The sequence below is a fragment of the Amblyraja radiata genome, chromosome 2 (assembly GCF_010909765.2).
Source record: "Amblyraja radiata isolate CabotCenter1 chromosome 2, sAmbRad1.1.pri, whole genome shotgun sequence".
Taxonomy (NCBI): Eukaryota; Metazoa; Chordata; class Chondrichthyes; order Rajiformes; family Rajidae; genus Amblyraja; species Amblyraja radiata.
Window position 1 is genome coordinate 52,483,518 of NC_045957.1, and position 15,778 is coordinate 52,499,295.

Sequence of the window (15,778 nt, forward strand, 5' to 3'; positions counted from 1 at the left end):
TGTGAATGATGTAAAATGAAGGTCGTCAATTAATTCCCATTAACGTGCATTATTAATAGATTGGCAAATCGGGCAATACTTTTTTTTGAAGCATTAATGGTTTAAAAAAAAAAAGACAAAGAATTTGAACTGGCATTCAAAGAAACTGGTTGGACAATACATTGCAATACTTAACATGCCCCTCTTCCAATATGCTCTTCCCTCTCCACTGTTCTTTGTCCAGTTCATCCTTATTTTCTTTCAGCTCTCCTTCCTCTCGCTGTGTGCATAGCTTTGCCCTACCTAGCTGTCATGCTGCCCTTCCTCTTTTGTTCCTTTTGCAGAATATTTATAAAAAAATAACTTGGCAGTGAGTGTAACCAAGCTATTCATAATAGTTTATCTGCAGAAAAATCCCATCCCAAAACATGATCTGACCATTCCTTTTGTAGATTCTGCCTGACCAGCTGATTCCCTTCAGCCCTTTTTCCCCCTCAAGATTTTGGAATCTGCAGTTTCTCGCATCTCCACGCTATGGATAATGGTCGTTGGGAATGTGGGAGACTAAGAAATAAGGATATGTGCAAGAATCCGTGGTTGATTGCAGAGAACTGCATGTTGTTGTATTGGAAATTTGAGATGGAGATTATTATTTTTAATTGTATCCTGAGATTAATATTGTGAAGCTTTTTCCACAGGACCTTCGAACTTTTCATAAATATTGATGATCTGCTTTTGTCCAACACTGCTATTTAATTTATGATCAACCTGGAGTTATTTTTGTAATCAGTCGATGGTCGTACCATTTCAATGGGGTTGAGAGATATGAGAGAAGTAGGTAAACCCTTGTATATTGCAGAAAACTAGGTGAAAAGGATAGATTGAACCCTTGTTTAAAAACTGGAGAAATGTGAATAGAAACGGCTGTGGTTATAGAAAACATAGACATAGAAAATAGGTACAGGAGTAGGCCATTCGGCCCTTCGAGCCTGCACCGCCATTCAATATGATCATGGCTGATCATCCAACTCGGTATACTGTACCTGCCTTCTCTCCATACCCCCTGATCCCTTTAGCCCCAAGGGCCACATCTAAAGGGCCTGTCCCACGAGCATGCGACCTGCATGCGGCAAGTGCGACCAAACCGGAAGCTGGGGGCCGCGCGGAGGTCGAGTGATCCCCGTACAGGGCCGGTCCCACCAGCATGCGCCTGCATGCGGCGAGCGCGACCCAACCGGAAGCGGGGGCCACGCGGAGGTCGAGTGGGTGACGTGAAGTTCGAGCGATGTCCGCCGGAAGTTTGCGCGTGACGTACGTCATTGAGGCGGCTGCGGGCCGGCATGCCGTTGCCGCGCGGAATTTCTGAACATGGTCAGTTTTCGGAGCCCCGCGCGATGTCGGGACCAGCTCCGCACAACTCCATACGGCTCCGGCAATCGAAGTGGGACCGGCCCCGCGAGGCCGTACGGCTCAAGCGACCACGTTAGGTCGCGCTTGCCGCATGGAGTCGCATGCTCGTGGGATAGGCCCTTAACTCCCTCTTAAATATAGCCCATGAACTGGCCTCAACTACCTTCTGTGGCAGAAAATTCCACAGATTCACCACTCTCTGTGAGAAAAATGTTTTTCTCATCTCGGTCCTAAAAGACTTTCCCCTTATCCTTAAACTGTGATCCCGTGTTCTGGACTTCCCCAACATCGGGAACAATCTTCCTGCATCTAGCCTGTCCAACCCCTTAAGAATTTTGTAAGTTTCTATAAGATCCCCCCTCAATCTTCTAAATTCTAGCGAGTACAAGCCGAGTCTATCCAGTCTTTCTTCATATGAAAGTCTTGCCATCCCAGGAATCAGTCTGGTGAACCTTCTCTGTACTACCTCTATGGCAAGAATGTCTTTCCTCAGATTTGGAGACCAAAACTGTACACAATACTCCAGGTGTGGTCTCACCAAGGCCCTGTACAACTGCAGTAGAACCTCTTTGCTCCTATACTCAAATCCTTTTGCTATGAATGCTAACATACCATTCGCTTTCTTCACTGCCTGCTGCGCCTGCATGCCTCCTTTCAATGACTGGTGTACCATGACACCCAGGTCTCGTTGCATCTTCCCTTTTCCTAATCGGCCACCATTCAGATAATAGTCTACTTTCCAGTTCTTGCCACCAAAGTGGATAACATCACATTTATCCACATTATACTGCATCTGCCATGCACTTGCCCACTCACCCAGCCTATCCAAGTCACCTTGTAGCCTCCTAGCATCCTCCTCACAGCTAACACTGCCCCCAAGTTTCGTGTCATCCGTAAACTTGGAGATGTTGCATTCAATTCACTCGTCCAAATCATTAATATATATTGTAAATAGCTGGGGTCCCAGCACTGAGCCTTGCGGCACCCCACTAGTCACTGCCTGCAATTCTGAAAAGGACCCGTTTACTCCTACTCTTTGCTTCCTGTTTGCCAGCCTCTATCCACATCAATACTGAACCCCCAATATCGTGTTCTTTAAGTTTGTATAATAATCTCTTATGTGGAACCTTGTCGAAAGCCTTCTGGAAGTCCAGATACACCACATCCACTGGTTCTCCCCTATCCACGCTACTAGTTACATCCTCGGGGGGGGGGGGGGGGGGGGGGGGGGGAGTGCTGGGGGATGAGGGGAAATGTGGACAAGCTTTTCCCTTTGAGAATAGGGAAGATTCAAACAAGAGGACATGACTTCAGAATTAAGGGACAGAAGTTTAGGGGAACTTCTTTACTCAGAGAGTGGTAGCGGTGTGGAATGAGCTTCCAGTGGAAGTGGTGGAGGCAGGTTCGTTGGTATCATTTAGAAATAAATTGGATAGGCATATGGATGAGAAGGGAATGGAGGGTTATGGTATGAGTGCAGGCAGGTGGGACTATGGGAAAAAAGTTGTTCGGCACGGACTTGCAGGGCCGAGATGGCCTGTTTCCGTGCTGTAATTGTTATATGGTTATATGGTATAGATTGTAACATTTACTATTAATGTTGTAGATACTTAATCATAACTAGACTAAGTGCAGACCTATTGGGTCTGCTCCCCCAATGCAATATTCCACCACTCACCCGTTCCCCCAACGCAACCTGTTCCATCAACGCAATATTCCACCACTCACGCATAGCCCCCAACTGCGCAGGCACGGCTCATTTCCCCTCATCCCCCAGCTCTCCCTCCCCCCCCTCTTCACCCTCCCTCTCCTTTCCCTTCTACTGCTCCCCTCCTCCAATCTCTCCCTCCCTCTCCATCCCCTGCCCTCAGTCACTCCCTCCCTCCCTACATCTCCTCTCCCCTCCATACGCCCCTCCTATCCCTCTATCCTCCACCTTCCCCACTCCTCACCTCCCCCTATCCCCCCCCACTATCCATCCTCATTTCCCCCATTGCCCTTCTCTCCCACTATTCCCCACTCCATACCTCCCCCTCCTCTCCCTCTATTTTCCCTCCTCCCCCACTCACCCTCCTCACCTCCTCCTTTCCCCTCTCCTCCTCCCCTCCCTCACCTCTCCCTCTCTCTCCTTTCCCCTACCCTCAGTCACTCCCTACCGCCATAACTTCTCTCCCCTCCCAACCCCTCTCCTCTCCCTCTATCCTCCCTCCTCCTCCACTCTCCTTCCTCACCTCCCTTACTTTCCCCTCCCTCTCCCTCGCTACCCCCTCCTCTCCCTCAATCCCCCCATTCTCCCTTCTCACTTCCCCAGGATCGCGAGGTTGTCGCTCCTCTCCCTCCTTCCATGCCTGGAGGAGCAGCAGCCGTCACAGGGGAGGGCTGGTCCCTGAATGCAATACTCCACCACTCACCCATAGGCCCCAATACTCACCACTCCCTAGAGAGGGAAGGGGGTAGAGAGGGAAGGGGAATGGGGGCAGAGATGGCGGGGGACAGAAGTCGGGGTGGCAGAGAGGGAGGGTGGGCAGAGAGGGAGAGTGGGCAGAGAGAGAGGTAGGGGAGGGAGGCAGAGAGTGAGGGAGGCAGAGAGGGAGGGGGAGGGGGTAGAGAAGGAGGGGGAGGGGTAGAGAGTTAGGGGGAGGGGGGTAGAGAGGGAGGGAGAGGAGCAGAGAGGGAGAGGGGTAGAGACCCCTCCCTCCTCATTTCCCTCATCCTCCTCCCCTCACTTCCATTCCCTGGCGAAGCATCTACCCAGGTCGTAGAGCATTGCCAGGGCCTGGAACTCGGCTTGGTTCTCATACTCAGCCCGGCCCTGCCCTGTCTGTAGACTGCAGCCGTCGACTCGGCCGCTGCATGGGCTCCAGTCCAGTCTCCGACCATCTCTGGGCGGGCCCGACTTCATCTCCGGGCTCGTCCCTGACCCCGGATTGCCCTTGGTTCCACCTGCGGCTTCTTTCTCGGTCCTGGTCATGGCCCCATCCCAAGCCCCGGGCTCGGACCTCGCTCCAGCTCCAGGCCCAGTCGCCTGGTTTGGTCCACAGCAGCAGCCTCCCCACCGGGCCATGGGCGGACCCCGAGCGAGGCTGCGGGCAGGCGTGGACCTGAGGACCCCGAGCGAGGCCGCGGGCGGGCGTGAACTCAAGGACCCGAGCGAGGCCGCGGGCGGACGTGTGTGAAACGTGAGCCGAGCTGAGCCATGGTGCCATCCCACCTGATTGTGATCATGTCTTTAAAGATGGCGAAGTCAGAATGAAGTTTCAAGGAGTGCATCAAGCAGTGAGAATGAAGCAGGTGGACCGTTGGGGAGGTGGTGAAGCGTTTGAGGAATGTTCTGGAAATGCGGCCCTCCCCCTGACGTCACTTGAAGCTTGTGGAATATTCTGTGTGTGAAACGGGCGCCGAGCCGAGTCATGGTCGTTTTAAAAGGGGAGGTTTTTTTTTAAACTTCAATCGGCAATAAGTCATGAAATAAAGCATAAAATATTAAGTGAAGCTGTTCACTGCTTAAAAGGGAAATATGTGTCAGAATATGTAAAAATCTTATTGTTAACGCGTAGTGTTTTTGCAAAAATATAAAGGCACACACATATGATTCCACCAGGGGCGCCGGGGAGATGGCTGCCCTGCCGGCAGTCTGTTCGTATTTTCTTTCTTTTTGTTATTTTTTAGTGCGTTAAAAGTTTGTTTTAATGTTCTTCGGTTTGTTTTATGTGGGGGTGGGGGTGGGGGGAGCGGATTGGGGGAAACTTCTTTTCAAGCTCTTATCTTCCCGGAGATGTGATCAATTTTCGGATCACATTCTCCAGGCTCTGCTGCCTACCATCGATGGAGCTGGAAGCCTTCTCGGATTGTCGTGAGCCCCACCGTGGGGCGCGGACCTAACATCGGCGCTGATCCCTTGCCTGGGATCGCTCCCACCGCGACCACCGCGGAATTACCATCAAGGGCTCGCAGTCTCGGGTGAGGCTAGTCGGGAGCTCCAACATCGCGGAAGTTTCGACCATCCCCGATTCGAGGTTCGATCGCCCGGCACGGGGGAGCTAACATCCCCCCAATCCGGGAGATTGATCGCCTCGACGCGGGGAGCCCGAAGATCGCCGGCTACGGGAGTCAAGATCATCCTGTCAACGGGGGCTCGAGGCCCACGACCGAGGAAGAACAAAAGGAAGAGACTTGAACTTTATTTCGCCTTCCATCACTGTGGTGGATGTTTGTTAAAATGTTTTTTTGAGTGATCTGTTGCTTTTAATTGTATGACTGACCTGGCCAATGAAATTCCTCATATGTTGCAAAACATAAGATATAATATTGATTTGTTCCATAGAATAATTGGTTTAAGAACTCAAGTGAGCGGTTGTGTGGAAAGACTATTTATTAACCAAAATTGATTTAGCATTGCTTTTTTTTCAGTTTTGACCATAATTTGATGGAAAAGATGAAGTGCTATGAAAGGAACCATGCAGGAACTTAGACAGAAAAGAAACTGTGAAGCATAGTGGTCTGAGACAAATGCAGAAACAAAATCAACATTGTTATGGAATTTGATCTAGAAAGTTGAAATCACACTAGATTAGCAGAGTATTAACAAAAACCATGCACTTCAATAATATAATTGCAGCAAACAGATTAGAAAATAAATAGTGGGATTAATAAGTGGTCTGAAAGATAATGTGACACCACATAGGCAAGGGTGGTAAAATATTCGATTCCAGAGGTTGAGGAACAGGCTGGGAGAGGCATGCAAAGTCCTAAAAGTGGACACAACGAGCTATAGTAACTCGGAAAGTCGGGCATCAGCATCTGGAGAACATGAATAGGTGATTTTGAGACGGGACCAGACTTCAGACTGAATGAGAGTAAGTTGGAAGAGAAACGGCACCTCTTTTGATGAAAGAACATTAATTTGTGCAACACACAGCCACGTGTGTACATTTGTGCCATTTTGGGAGAATTTTATATACATTTTTTCTAGATTGCTTTTTTTCACTTCCTTAACAAAACTTTGTACACCCTTTGCTTAATACTGGATATGCAGTAAAAGTGCAGTTCATTCATTATAATTGTTTTAATACATATTTTGTTTGAAATTTTTCAGGGAAGAAGATTTCTGGCCAGTTTAATTAATGATAAAATAATTAGAATCAGCCACAGAGATGCAGCTCACGATGGAACCTTTCTTGTTGAAGCTGAGAGTGATGCTCTCAACATTGGCCAGGAGGTTGCTGATAAGGGGTTTGCTGAAAAATACAATGTGGTTCCGATCTACAACATTGAAAGAGTAAAGAGTACTGCAGCCACACTGATCAATGGCAGTAAAGCAGAAGTGGTTCAGGGACTAAGCAATGGTTCACAGAAAGTGAAGAATATTCTGGACTCAAAAAATGATTATCTTGGAATTAAAACAAAAGGTCGAATGAAATCCATACAACATAGAAGCAGAGATATAAAGATGGATGGAAAAAATGCCCTTGTGCATGCATTGTAAGTGCATTGTAATTTCTTGGAGTTTGTGCAACTGTTATTATCAGGTAAAGTTATTAAATGTGTAAACTACTAATGCTATTTGTTTATTGCTGCAGAATTGCAGTATTCATCTGAGATTTAAAAAAATCCCCCAGATTATTTAACAAATGTAAATAAATGTTTCTTGGAAATGGGTTAAATTATTGTTTGGAGGCTAAGAAATTCTATCAGGTAATATTTTCTGTAGTGATGATGCAATGTTTGTAATGAAGTTTAATCAATGGCTTAATGTGTGATTCTTGAAATCTACCGTTTTTCTTCCGAGTTTCTGAAGTGTCTGAGATCCTGAGCTTTGAACTGTGTGGATGTGCACAGTGGTGTTGAATGATGTGCAGTGCATGTCGAAGATAGACGCAAAAAACTGGAGTAACTCAGCGGGACAGGCAGCATCTCTGGAGAGAAGGAACGGGTGATATTTCGGGTCGAGACCCTTCTTCAGATCCCTTGGGTGCATTGGACCCCTTAGGTTTGAAGGGGGGTCTTGACCTGAAACGTCACCCGTTCCTTCTCTTTTTTGTTGTTTTCTTTTGTCTGTTTTAGTTAAAGTTAGTTAAATTTAGTTTATTAGGTTGTGTATGTGTGTGTGGGGGGGGGGGGGGGGAGAAACATGTTTTTTTAGTCTCTTCCTTCGGGGGGGGGGGGGGTTGCGAATTTTTCTTGTCGTGTCCCCCGTCTCCGTCTGCGCTGAGGCCTAATGGCGGAGCTGGCGGCCTCGGCGCTGTGACGGCGTTCTGACGTTCCTGGCGGTGGCCCGACTTGGAGCCGTGGCTGCGTTCTGGCGGCGGCCTGACTTGGAGCTGTGGCGCCGTTCTAGCGGCGGCCCGACCTGGAGCTGTGGCGGCGTTCTGGAGCCAGCCTGACTTGGAGCTGTGGCGGCACTCCGGCGGCGGTGAGGCTGGCCGGCTACGGGGCTGTGGCGGCGTTCCGGCGGCTGCGGCCCCACTTCGGAGGCTCGGACGCGGGCCCAGTGGACGACATCGTCGGGAGCTTGCAGGTGACAGGTTGGTGACCTGTTTTTCTGGAGCTCCCGCAACAACAGCTTCGTCCGCTGGACTGGAGGGCGGCAGCTTCAGCAGCTTCGACCACCCCGGGCCGCGGAGTTTGAACTGGCCCGTTCGCGGAGCATGGTTGAGCCGCGGGACTTACTTACCATCACCCGGTGGGGTCACAACATCTGAGGCCTGGATCGCCTCAGCGCAGAGGGAGAACAAGAAGGGAAGAGACAAAGACTTTAAGACTTTTGCCTTCCATCACAGTGAGGAGGTGCCTGGTGAACTCACTGTGGTGGATGTTAAATTTGTGTTTATTGTGTGTTTTTGTTATTTTTATTATATGTATGACTGCAAGGCAACGAAATTTTGTTCAGACCGAAAGGTCTGAATGACAATAAAGGATACTTTGACTTTGTTACTCCAGCTCTTTGTGTCTATCTTCGATTTAAATCAGCATCTGCAGTTCCTTCGTACACATTTTGTCTGCAGTGCACGTCTGGCTGCCTTGTCAGTGCAAACATTTGGTTAATCCCTTTCAAAAAGTACTTTATTTAAAAACATTGATTTTCAATTTAGGTGTTTTAATGCAGAACTAATTACCAGACATGGCATAGAAATCTGAACATACTTTGTTAACTTTTAAATTGCTCTTTTCAGGGAGAAAAAATCACTGACCCACTGTTGTTCAGGACAGATGCAGGACATGATCAAGATACAACATGATCAAAGATTACTGGAAGATCAAAATGAAAACTTGAGAACAAAAAATGTCACTTATCTCCAGAACTGCCAGTTGCTGGAAAGGCAGCTTAAGCAGCAGCAGCTGGAATTGAAAGTATGCTAATTTAAATAGAAATGATTGTTCTGCAGAACGGATCAGGAGAAAAGGTTGTGTTGGGAAAGGATGGGAGTGGGGGCTTGGGGGTAGTGGATGAATGAAGAGTGGCTGGAAGGTTAGTTTCCCCCTTCCCCTCCTCACTCCCCACATAAAAAAGACTAGAACTCCAGAAGAAAAACACTTTAACTAACTAAAAATAAAAAAAAGAGATGAAAAAACGGACAGCTGCAGGCTGGGCAGCCATACCATACAGGACGGCGCCCCATAGCAAGGACGTGGCAATAATCCCTTCTCAAGACCATTGGAAACTTCTCTACCTGAGATCCATTGTTAACATGAATCTTGTCATCAATTAACCAATTCTCAACTCTTTTCAACAGGATTGCCACCAATTCCACAAAATTTGTTATCTTTGAGACAGAATGAGTGGTGATCTTTTTGAAAAGTTTAGGTTACTGTGGGGAATTGACAGAATGGGTGCTGAGAGGATGTTTCCTCTAGTTGTATCAAGATCCAAGGGGTGCATTTTCAGATTAAGTGATCACCGATTTCAGATTGAGATGAAGAATTTCTTCTTGCAGAAAGACCCTGTGGATTCAGAGGTGTTGAGTGTATTCAAGGAAGACATTCCAAGATATTTATCCTGCAAGAGGAGACAATGGGAAAGTAGTTTTGAAGCCGTCATCTTATTGAATGATGGAGCAGGCTTGAGTGCCTGACTGGGCTACGTGTGCAAAATAAAAACACGTTGCTGGAGGAATTCAGCAGATCAGGCAGCATCTATGGAGGGAAATGGACAGGTGATGTTTTCGGTAGGGACTCCTTTTCAGTTTGAAGCAGGGTACTGACCTAGAATATTGTCTGTCAATTCATCCACAGATGCTGCCTGACCCACTGAGTTTGTCTAGCACTTTTTATTTGCTCAACATTACGGCATCTGCAATCTCTTGTACTCTATTTCCTCCCCCAATTCTTACGAATCTTCAATGAATGCCACCGACAAGTTGTATTTCATATGTAGATTGTGGGTATGAGATGGTACAAAATGGAAGGAGCTTACTTAAAATTTTCATTTTTATTTAAAAAAAATGAACAGATTTTGAAACAATAATAGAGAGTTCTAATTCTCATTGATTTTTATTTAGAAAATGGAGGAAGAATTAAAACAGCATCAAAAGGCAGAATTGAAATTCACAGATGATCTGAAGCATGCTGTTGAAACAAAGCTCGGGTGTTTGGCAGAGAAGATTGAGAAACTCAAACAGTTTAGGTAAGACATTACCTTGCATAGCAGCATTTTTGATTAATTTTTAATAATCCCCCAATTTCATGTAATGTTTGTGTATCAGTGTTGACAATACTGATTGGCAGTGGTAGAGTTGTTGCCTTACAGCGCCAGAGATCCAGGTTTGATCCTGTCAACGGGTGCTGTCTGTATGGAGTTTGTACATTCTCCCTGTGACCTACTTGGTTTTTTTCTGAGATCTCCGGTTTCCTCCCACACTAAAGACATACAGGTTTATAGGTTCATTGGTTTAGTATAATTGTAAATTGTCCCGAGTGTGTGTAGGATAGTGTGGGGATCGCTGGTCGGCATGGATTCGGTGCGCCGAAGGGCCTGTTTCTGTGCTGTATCTAAACTAAACTAAATTGATGAGCAAAATACAGTCGTTGATGTCAATCTTTTCTGATCATCTAATCAGTGTATAAGAAAGAACTGGAGATGCTGGGAATATTGAAGGTGGACAAAAAATGCTGGAGAAACTCAGCGGGTAAGGCAGCACCAGTCTGAAGAAGGATCTCGACCCGAAATGTCGCCTATTCCTTCTCTCCATAGATGCTGCCTCACCCGCTGAGTTTCTCCAGCATTTTTTGTCTACCATCTAAGCAGTGTAAATCATTGCACTAAACATGACTATAATTAATGGTATACCCATAAATTCCTTCCAGTTCTTGAGTTGTGGGTACAATTTATTTTCCTTTATTTTGGACTGTTCATAAACAAGAAAATAAAATGCCATGTTGCGAATTGTGAGACCTGTTGTACCCATATTTTCTTCAGAAGAATTAAGAGGCTGGCCCACTTGGGCGACCTAATTGGCGAGTTTAGAAGAGTTTGAAAAAATGACATGTTGAAGACCTCCTTCGACTATGTAGAAGACCTCCTTCGACCTCCTTCGACTATGTTGAAGGACCAGCTTCGACTAGCTACGACTAACTTCGGGAAAATTGGACATCGAATAGTGGAGAGTGAAGACTATCTCCTTCGATCTCCTTCGACCTCCCTTCGACTATGATGAAGACAATCTACGACTATCTTCGACTACCCTCGATTACCTACGACTAACATGCCGACCTACTACGACCTACTATGACTAAACCTACGAGTAAAAAAAGTATTGTTTTTTCCATGGCGACCTTTTTTTACTCGCGGGCATTTTTTAACATATTGAAAAAACCGCTGCGACCTAGCTGAGGCCTCGAGTACGCGGAGAGCACTCTCGAGCATGAAGGAGAGTTACGAAGACCTCCTACGACCTCGTGTCGACCATGCTGAGAGTATGAGTTGAGGGCAAACTCGTCAGAACTCGCGGATTAGGTCGCCCAAGTAGGACAGGCCCTTTATTTGGCATGATAAATGCCCATGGAGGATAAACCAGAATTTCTGTCCTTTTGGATGTTTTCTTTTATCCCCGTTCTGGACAAAAATGACCCCCAAAAATACATGTAAGTTACAATGCTGAATCAAGCTTGAAAGTGAACGTACATATTGAATAATTCCTATTCCCCTGCTTCTAAGCATACCTTTGAATGTTTTCATTATTTTTGAGTATAGGAGCAGGGAGGTTCTACTGCAGTTGTACAGGGTCTTGGTGAGACCACACCTGGAGTATTGCGTACAGTTTTGTTTTCCAAATCTGAGGAAGGACATTATTGCCATAGAGGGAGTGCAAAGAAGGTTCACCAGACTGATTCCTGGGATGTCAGGACTGTTATGAAGAAAGACTGGATAGACTTGGTTTATACTCTCTAGAATTTAGGAGATTGAGAGGGGATCTTATAGAAACTTATAAAATTCTTAAGGGGTTGGACAGGCTAGATGCAGGAAGATTGCTCCCGATGTTGGGGAAGTCCAGGACAAGGGGTCACAGCTTAAGGATAAGGGGGAAATCCTTTAAAACCGAGATAAGAAGAACTTTTTTCACACAGAGAGTGGTGAATCTCTGGAACTCTCTGCCACAGAGGGTAGTCGAGGCCAGTTCATTGGCTATATTTAAGAGGGAGTTAGATGTGGCCCTTTTGGCTAAGGGGATCAGAGGGTATGGAGAGAAGGCAGGTACGGGATACTGAGTTGGATGATCAGCCATAATCATATTGAATGGCGGTGCAGGCTCGAAGGGCCGAATGGCCTACTCCTGCACCTAATTTCTATGTTTCTATGTTTCTCATATGTTCCATAATCTGTGTTTTCAAATGAAACAATACTCTGCTCTCTATCTTTGCAATTCTATTTCCTTTCCTTTCTCTGGTCAGTAAGTTTATTATATATCTCTAAAGCCGCTCTACTCTCCCTATAGCCCAAAGCCTACAATCACACAACTGTTGGATCTTAATGCTTAATGTGGGTGGGGTGAGGGAGGGGGAAGGAGAGTAATGTCTGCTTTTTCCAATTTTCTGCTATAACTGAGTAAGGTATGTAGTTGAAACAAAGAACTGCAGATAATGGTTAATACACAAAAGGACATGAAAGTGCTGGAGTAACTCAGCGAGTCATAGGGTGATACAGTGTGGAAACAGGCCCTTCAGCACAACTTGCCTACACCACCAACATGTCTCAGCTACACTAGTCCCACCTACTTGTGTTTGTCCCAAATACCTCCAAACCTGCCCTAACCATGTACTTGTCTTAACTGTTTCATCAACGTTGTGATACTCTGAGAGAGAAGTAGGAAGCGGCAGCGGTGGTGGTGGGGGGGGGGGGGGGGGGGGGGGGGGGGGGGAGGAGAGGCCGAGACACCTTGAGAAAGGTGTTAGTTCTTTCTAACCCTAAGGACTTAGAGATAATTTTGTAAAATTTTAGCTCTGCATCCGACACCATTGTGCCAGAGCTACTACTTTCCAAGTTGACTGTGCCTGAACCCATCTGTCGGTGGATCACCTACTGCTTGACTGACAGGAAGCAGCATGGTAGGCTGGTAAAGCACATCTCAGACCCTCAGCATAGGAGGCTGCGTACTCTCCCCTCTCCTCTACTCCCTATACACCAATGACTACACCTCCACTGACTCCTCTGTCAAGCTTCTCAAATTTGCAGACAACACAACCCTGATTGGACTGATCCAGGATGGGGAGGAATCTGCCTATAGATAGGAAGTGACACATCCTGGTGCCATCGCAACAACCTGGAGCTCAACACACTGGAATTGATTGTAGACTTTAGGACAGCTCACCCCACTCACCATCAACAACACCACAGTCACATCTTCATCATCTCCAAGGATCTTAAATGGGGGGGCCACCATCGACTCCACAGTCAAAAAGGCACAACAGTGGATGTCCTGCGGCAGCTGAGGAAGCACAATCTACCACAGGCAATGATGGTCCAATTCTACATGGCCATCATAGAGTCTGTCCTCACCTTCTCCATCGTGGTCTGGTTTGGCTCAGCCACCAAGCACGACATCCGGAGGCTGCAGCGAATCGTCTGATCAGCTGAGAAGGTTATTGGCTGCAACCTTTCCTCCATTGATGAACTGTACACTGCAAGGGCCAGGAAGCGAGTGGGTAAGATCATCTCTGACCCTTCTCACCCTGGCCACAAACTCTTTGAATCACTTCCCTCTGGAAGGCGACTCCGGATTGTCAAAGCTGCCACAGCCAGACATAAAAACAGCTTTTCTCCACGGCTCTACTCAATAACCAAAAATCTGTAGCCTCCTTTTGCTCTGGTATTTTATTTAATTCACATGTTTAATCAACAATGTTTTATTATTAATGTTTAATGTTTTATGTGTCATTCCTAACTGTCACTGTATGTCATGTTGTCACTTGCGGACGGAGCATCAAGGCAAATTCCTTGTATGTGAATACTTGGTCAATAAACATATTCATAAACTTATTCATAATCCATCTGCAATTTACTCCAACTCTTGTCCAGTCATTTTAAGTTTTGTGCAAAATCTTGTTGATCCTGAATGATAATCAGTGTTTATTTGGAAATGATCAGCACCGGCAGAAGGAAGTAGTTGATATCTTCTAAGAACTGTTTAACACCAAGTGTTGGCAATACTGACGGTTCCAGAATAACTGGAAGTTTTTGAGTTGGAGTCTGGAGCAGAAGGCTGGAGTTTTTGCGGACATTTTCAACCTCAAATTTCTTAGGTCTGAGGTTCCCACCTGCTTTAAAAGGGCATCAATAATACCGGTGCCCAAGGTGAAGTACCTCAATGACTATCGACCAGTGGCACTAACGTCTGTGCTGATGAAGTGCTTTGAGAGGTTGATTATGGCACATATCAACTCCGACCTCGACAAGTACCTTGCCACCACAGGTCAACGGTGGGATCTCACTGGCTCTCCACTCCGCTCTGGACCACTTGGACAATAAAAACTCGTATGTCAGGCTGTTGTTCATAAACTACAGCTCTCCATTTAATACCATCATCCATTCCAAGCTGGTTACCAAGCTCACAAATCTGGGTCTCTGCGCATCCCCCTGCAATTGGATCCTCGACTTCCTCATCCACAGGCCACAGTATGTCCGTATTGGTGGAAATATGTCATCCTCGATAACAATCAGCATGGGAGCGCCTCAAGGCTGCGTGTTCACTCCCCTGCTGTACTCACTCTAGACTCATGACTGTGTAGCCGGACATGGTGCGAACTCCATCATCAAGTTCGCCGATGGCACCATTATTGTTGGACGAATCACAGATGGTGATGAGTCAGAATATAGAAGTGAGAGCGACCGATTGACCAAATGGTGCCAGCACAATAACCTGGCTCTCAACACCAGCAAAACTAAGGAACTGATTGTGGACTTTGGAAGGGGTAGGATCCCGTTTAATCCCGTTTATATCAACAGGACGATGGTGGAAAGGGTCAAAATCTTCAAATTCCTGGGCGTGAAGATATTTCCTGTTCCCAGCACACTGATGCAATTATAAAGAAGGCACCAGTGCCTCTACTTCCTGAGAAGATTACGGAGAGTCGTTATGTCAAGGAGGACTCTCTCGAACTTCTACAGGTGCACATTAGAGAGCATACTGACTGGCCGCATCGTGGCTTGGTGTAGTCGCCATTTGTCTTATTTTGTGTGTCAATAATTATGGCATTTGTCTTTAAATTTTAGACTGCCCGTTATGTGGGTGGGATTTATGACATATTCTAGGGCGTGTTTGGTGCTGGGTTTCTTGCGCAGAAGCTTCGTTTTTAGTTTAGTTTTGAAGTTATATGGGGAAGGTTTTCTCCTTCGACCATGTGACGTTTAACCGAGACACGAGGAGTTTTCTAACGTTTAAGGCGATATGCTGGAGTTTGAAGAAGATTAAAGTGTACGAGTCGGAGTATAAAGTCGGATGTATACCTTATTTTTCTTCAACAATAAAGAAACTATTAATCAGAAGACTGTGTTACAAAGATTTATCTGAAGAAGCTCTGAAGTTCTCACGGAGAGCTCACATGCGTATTACGACATTCCCCTTAACCATGTAGTCTCCTTAGTGGCTAGAGGGAGTAATCTCTTGAACGATATAAAAATCTGCCACTACATAAAGTTGAAGGATACCTCTGACAGGAGGTGAAAGCCAGTCCCAGAGAGTGGGACAGAAGACCAGGCTAGGATCTCGAAAGAGGTTTTAGCCAGAAGGTCGGTTCCAACGAGGAACTGAAGACAATAGTTCTCAGCCAGAGATGGCCTAGAGGTTTTTCGACAGCGACACGACTTATCTTAAGATCTGAACACATTATCACGAACGTGAGTAGAACGACATTCCTTTTGAATTGAAGCTGCAAAGCTTGAATTTTGAGAACGGCT

At 46.4% G+C, this 15,778-nt stretch overlaps 1 protein-coding gene across 6 annotated transcripts in view; it reads left to right on the forward strand.

Annotated features, from left to right (window-relative positions):
• stk31 (serine/threonine kinase 31) overlaps nucleotides 1-15,778 on the forward strand; it is a 111,452-nt gene that overhangs the window by 41,619 nt on the left and 54,055 nt on the right. For all 6 annotated transcript variants that reach the window (XM_033046484.1, XM_033046467.1, XM_033046493.1 and 3 more), the window contains 3 exons: nucleotides 6,485-6,870; nucleotides 8,562-8,739; nucleotides 9,888-10,012. In XM_033046484.1, coding sequence (XP_032902375.1) covers nucleotides 6,485-6,870; nucleotides 8,562-8,739; nucleotides 9,888-10,012 — 689 coding nt within the window. The remainder of the gene's footprint in view (nucleotides 1-6,484; nucleotides 6,871-8,561; nucleotides 8,740-9,887; nucleotides 10,013-15,778) is intronic.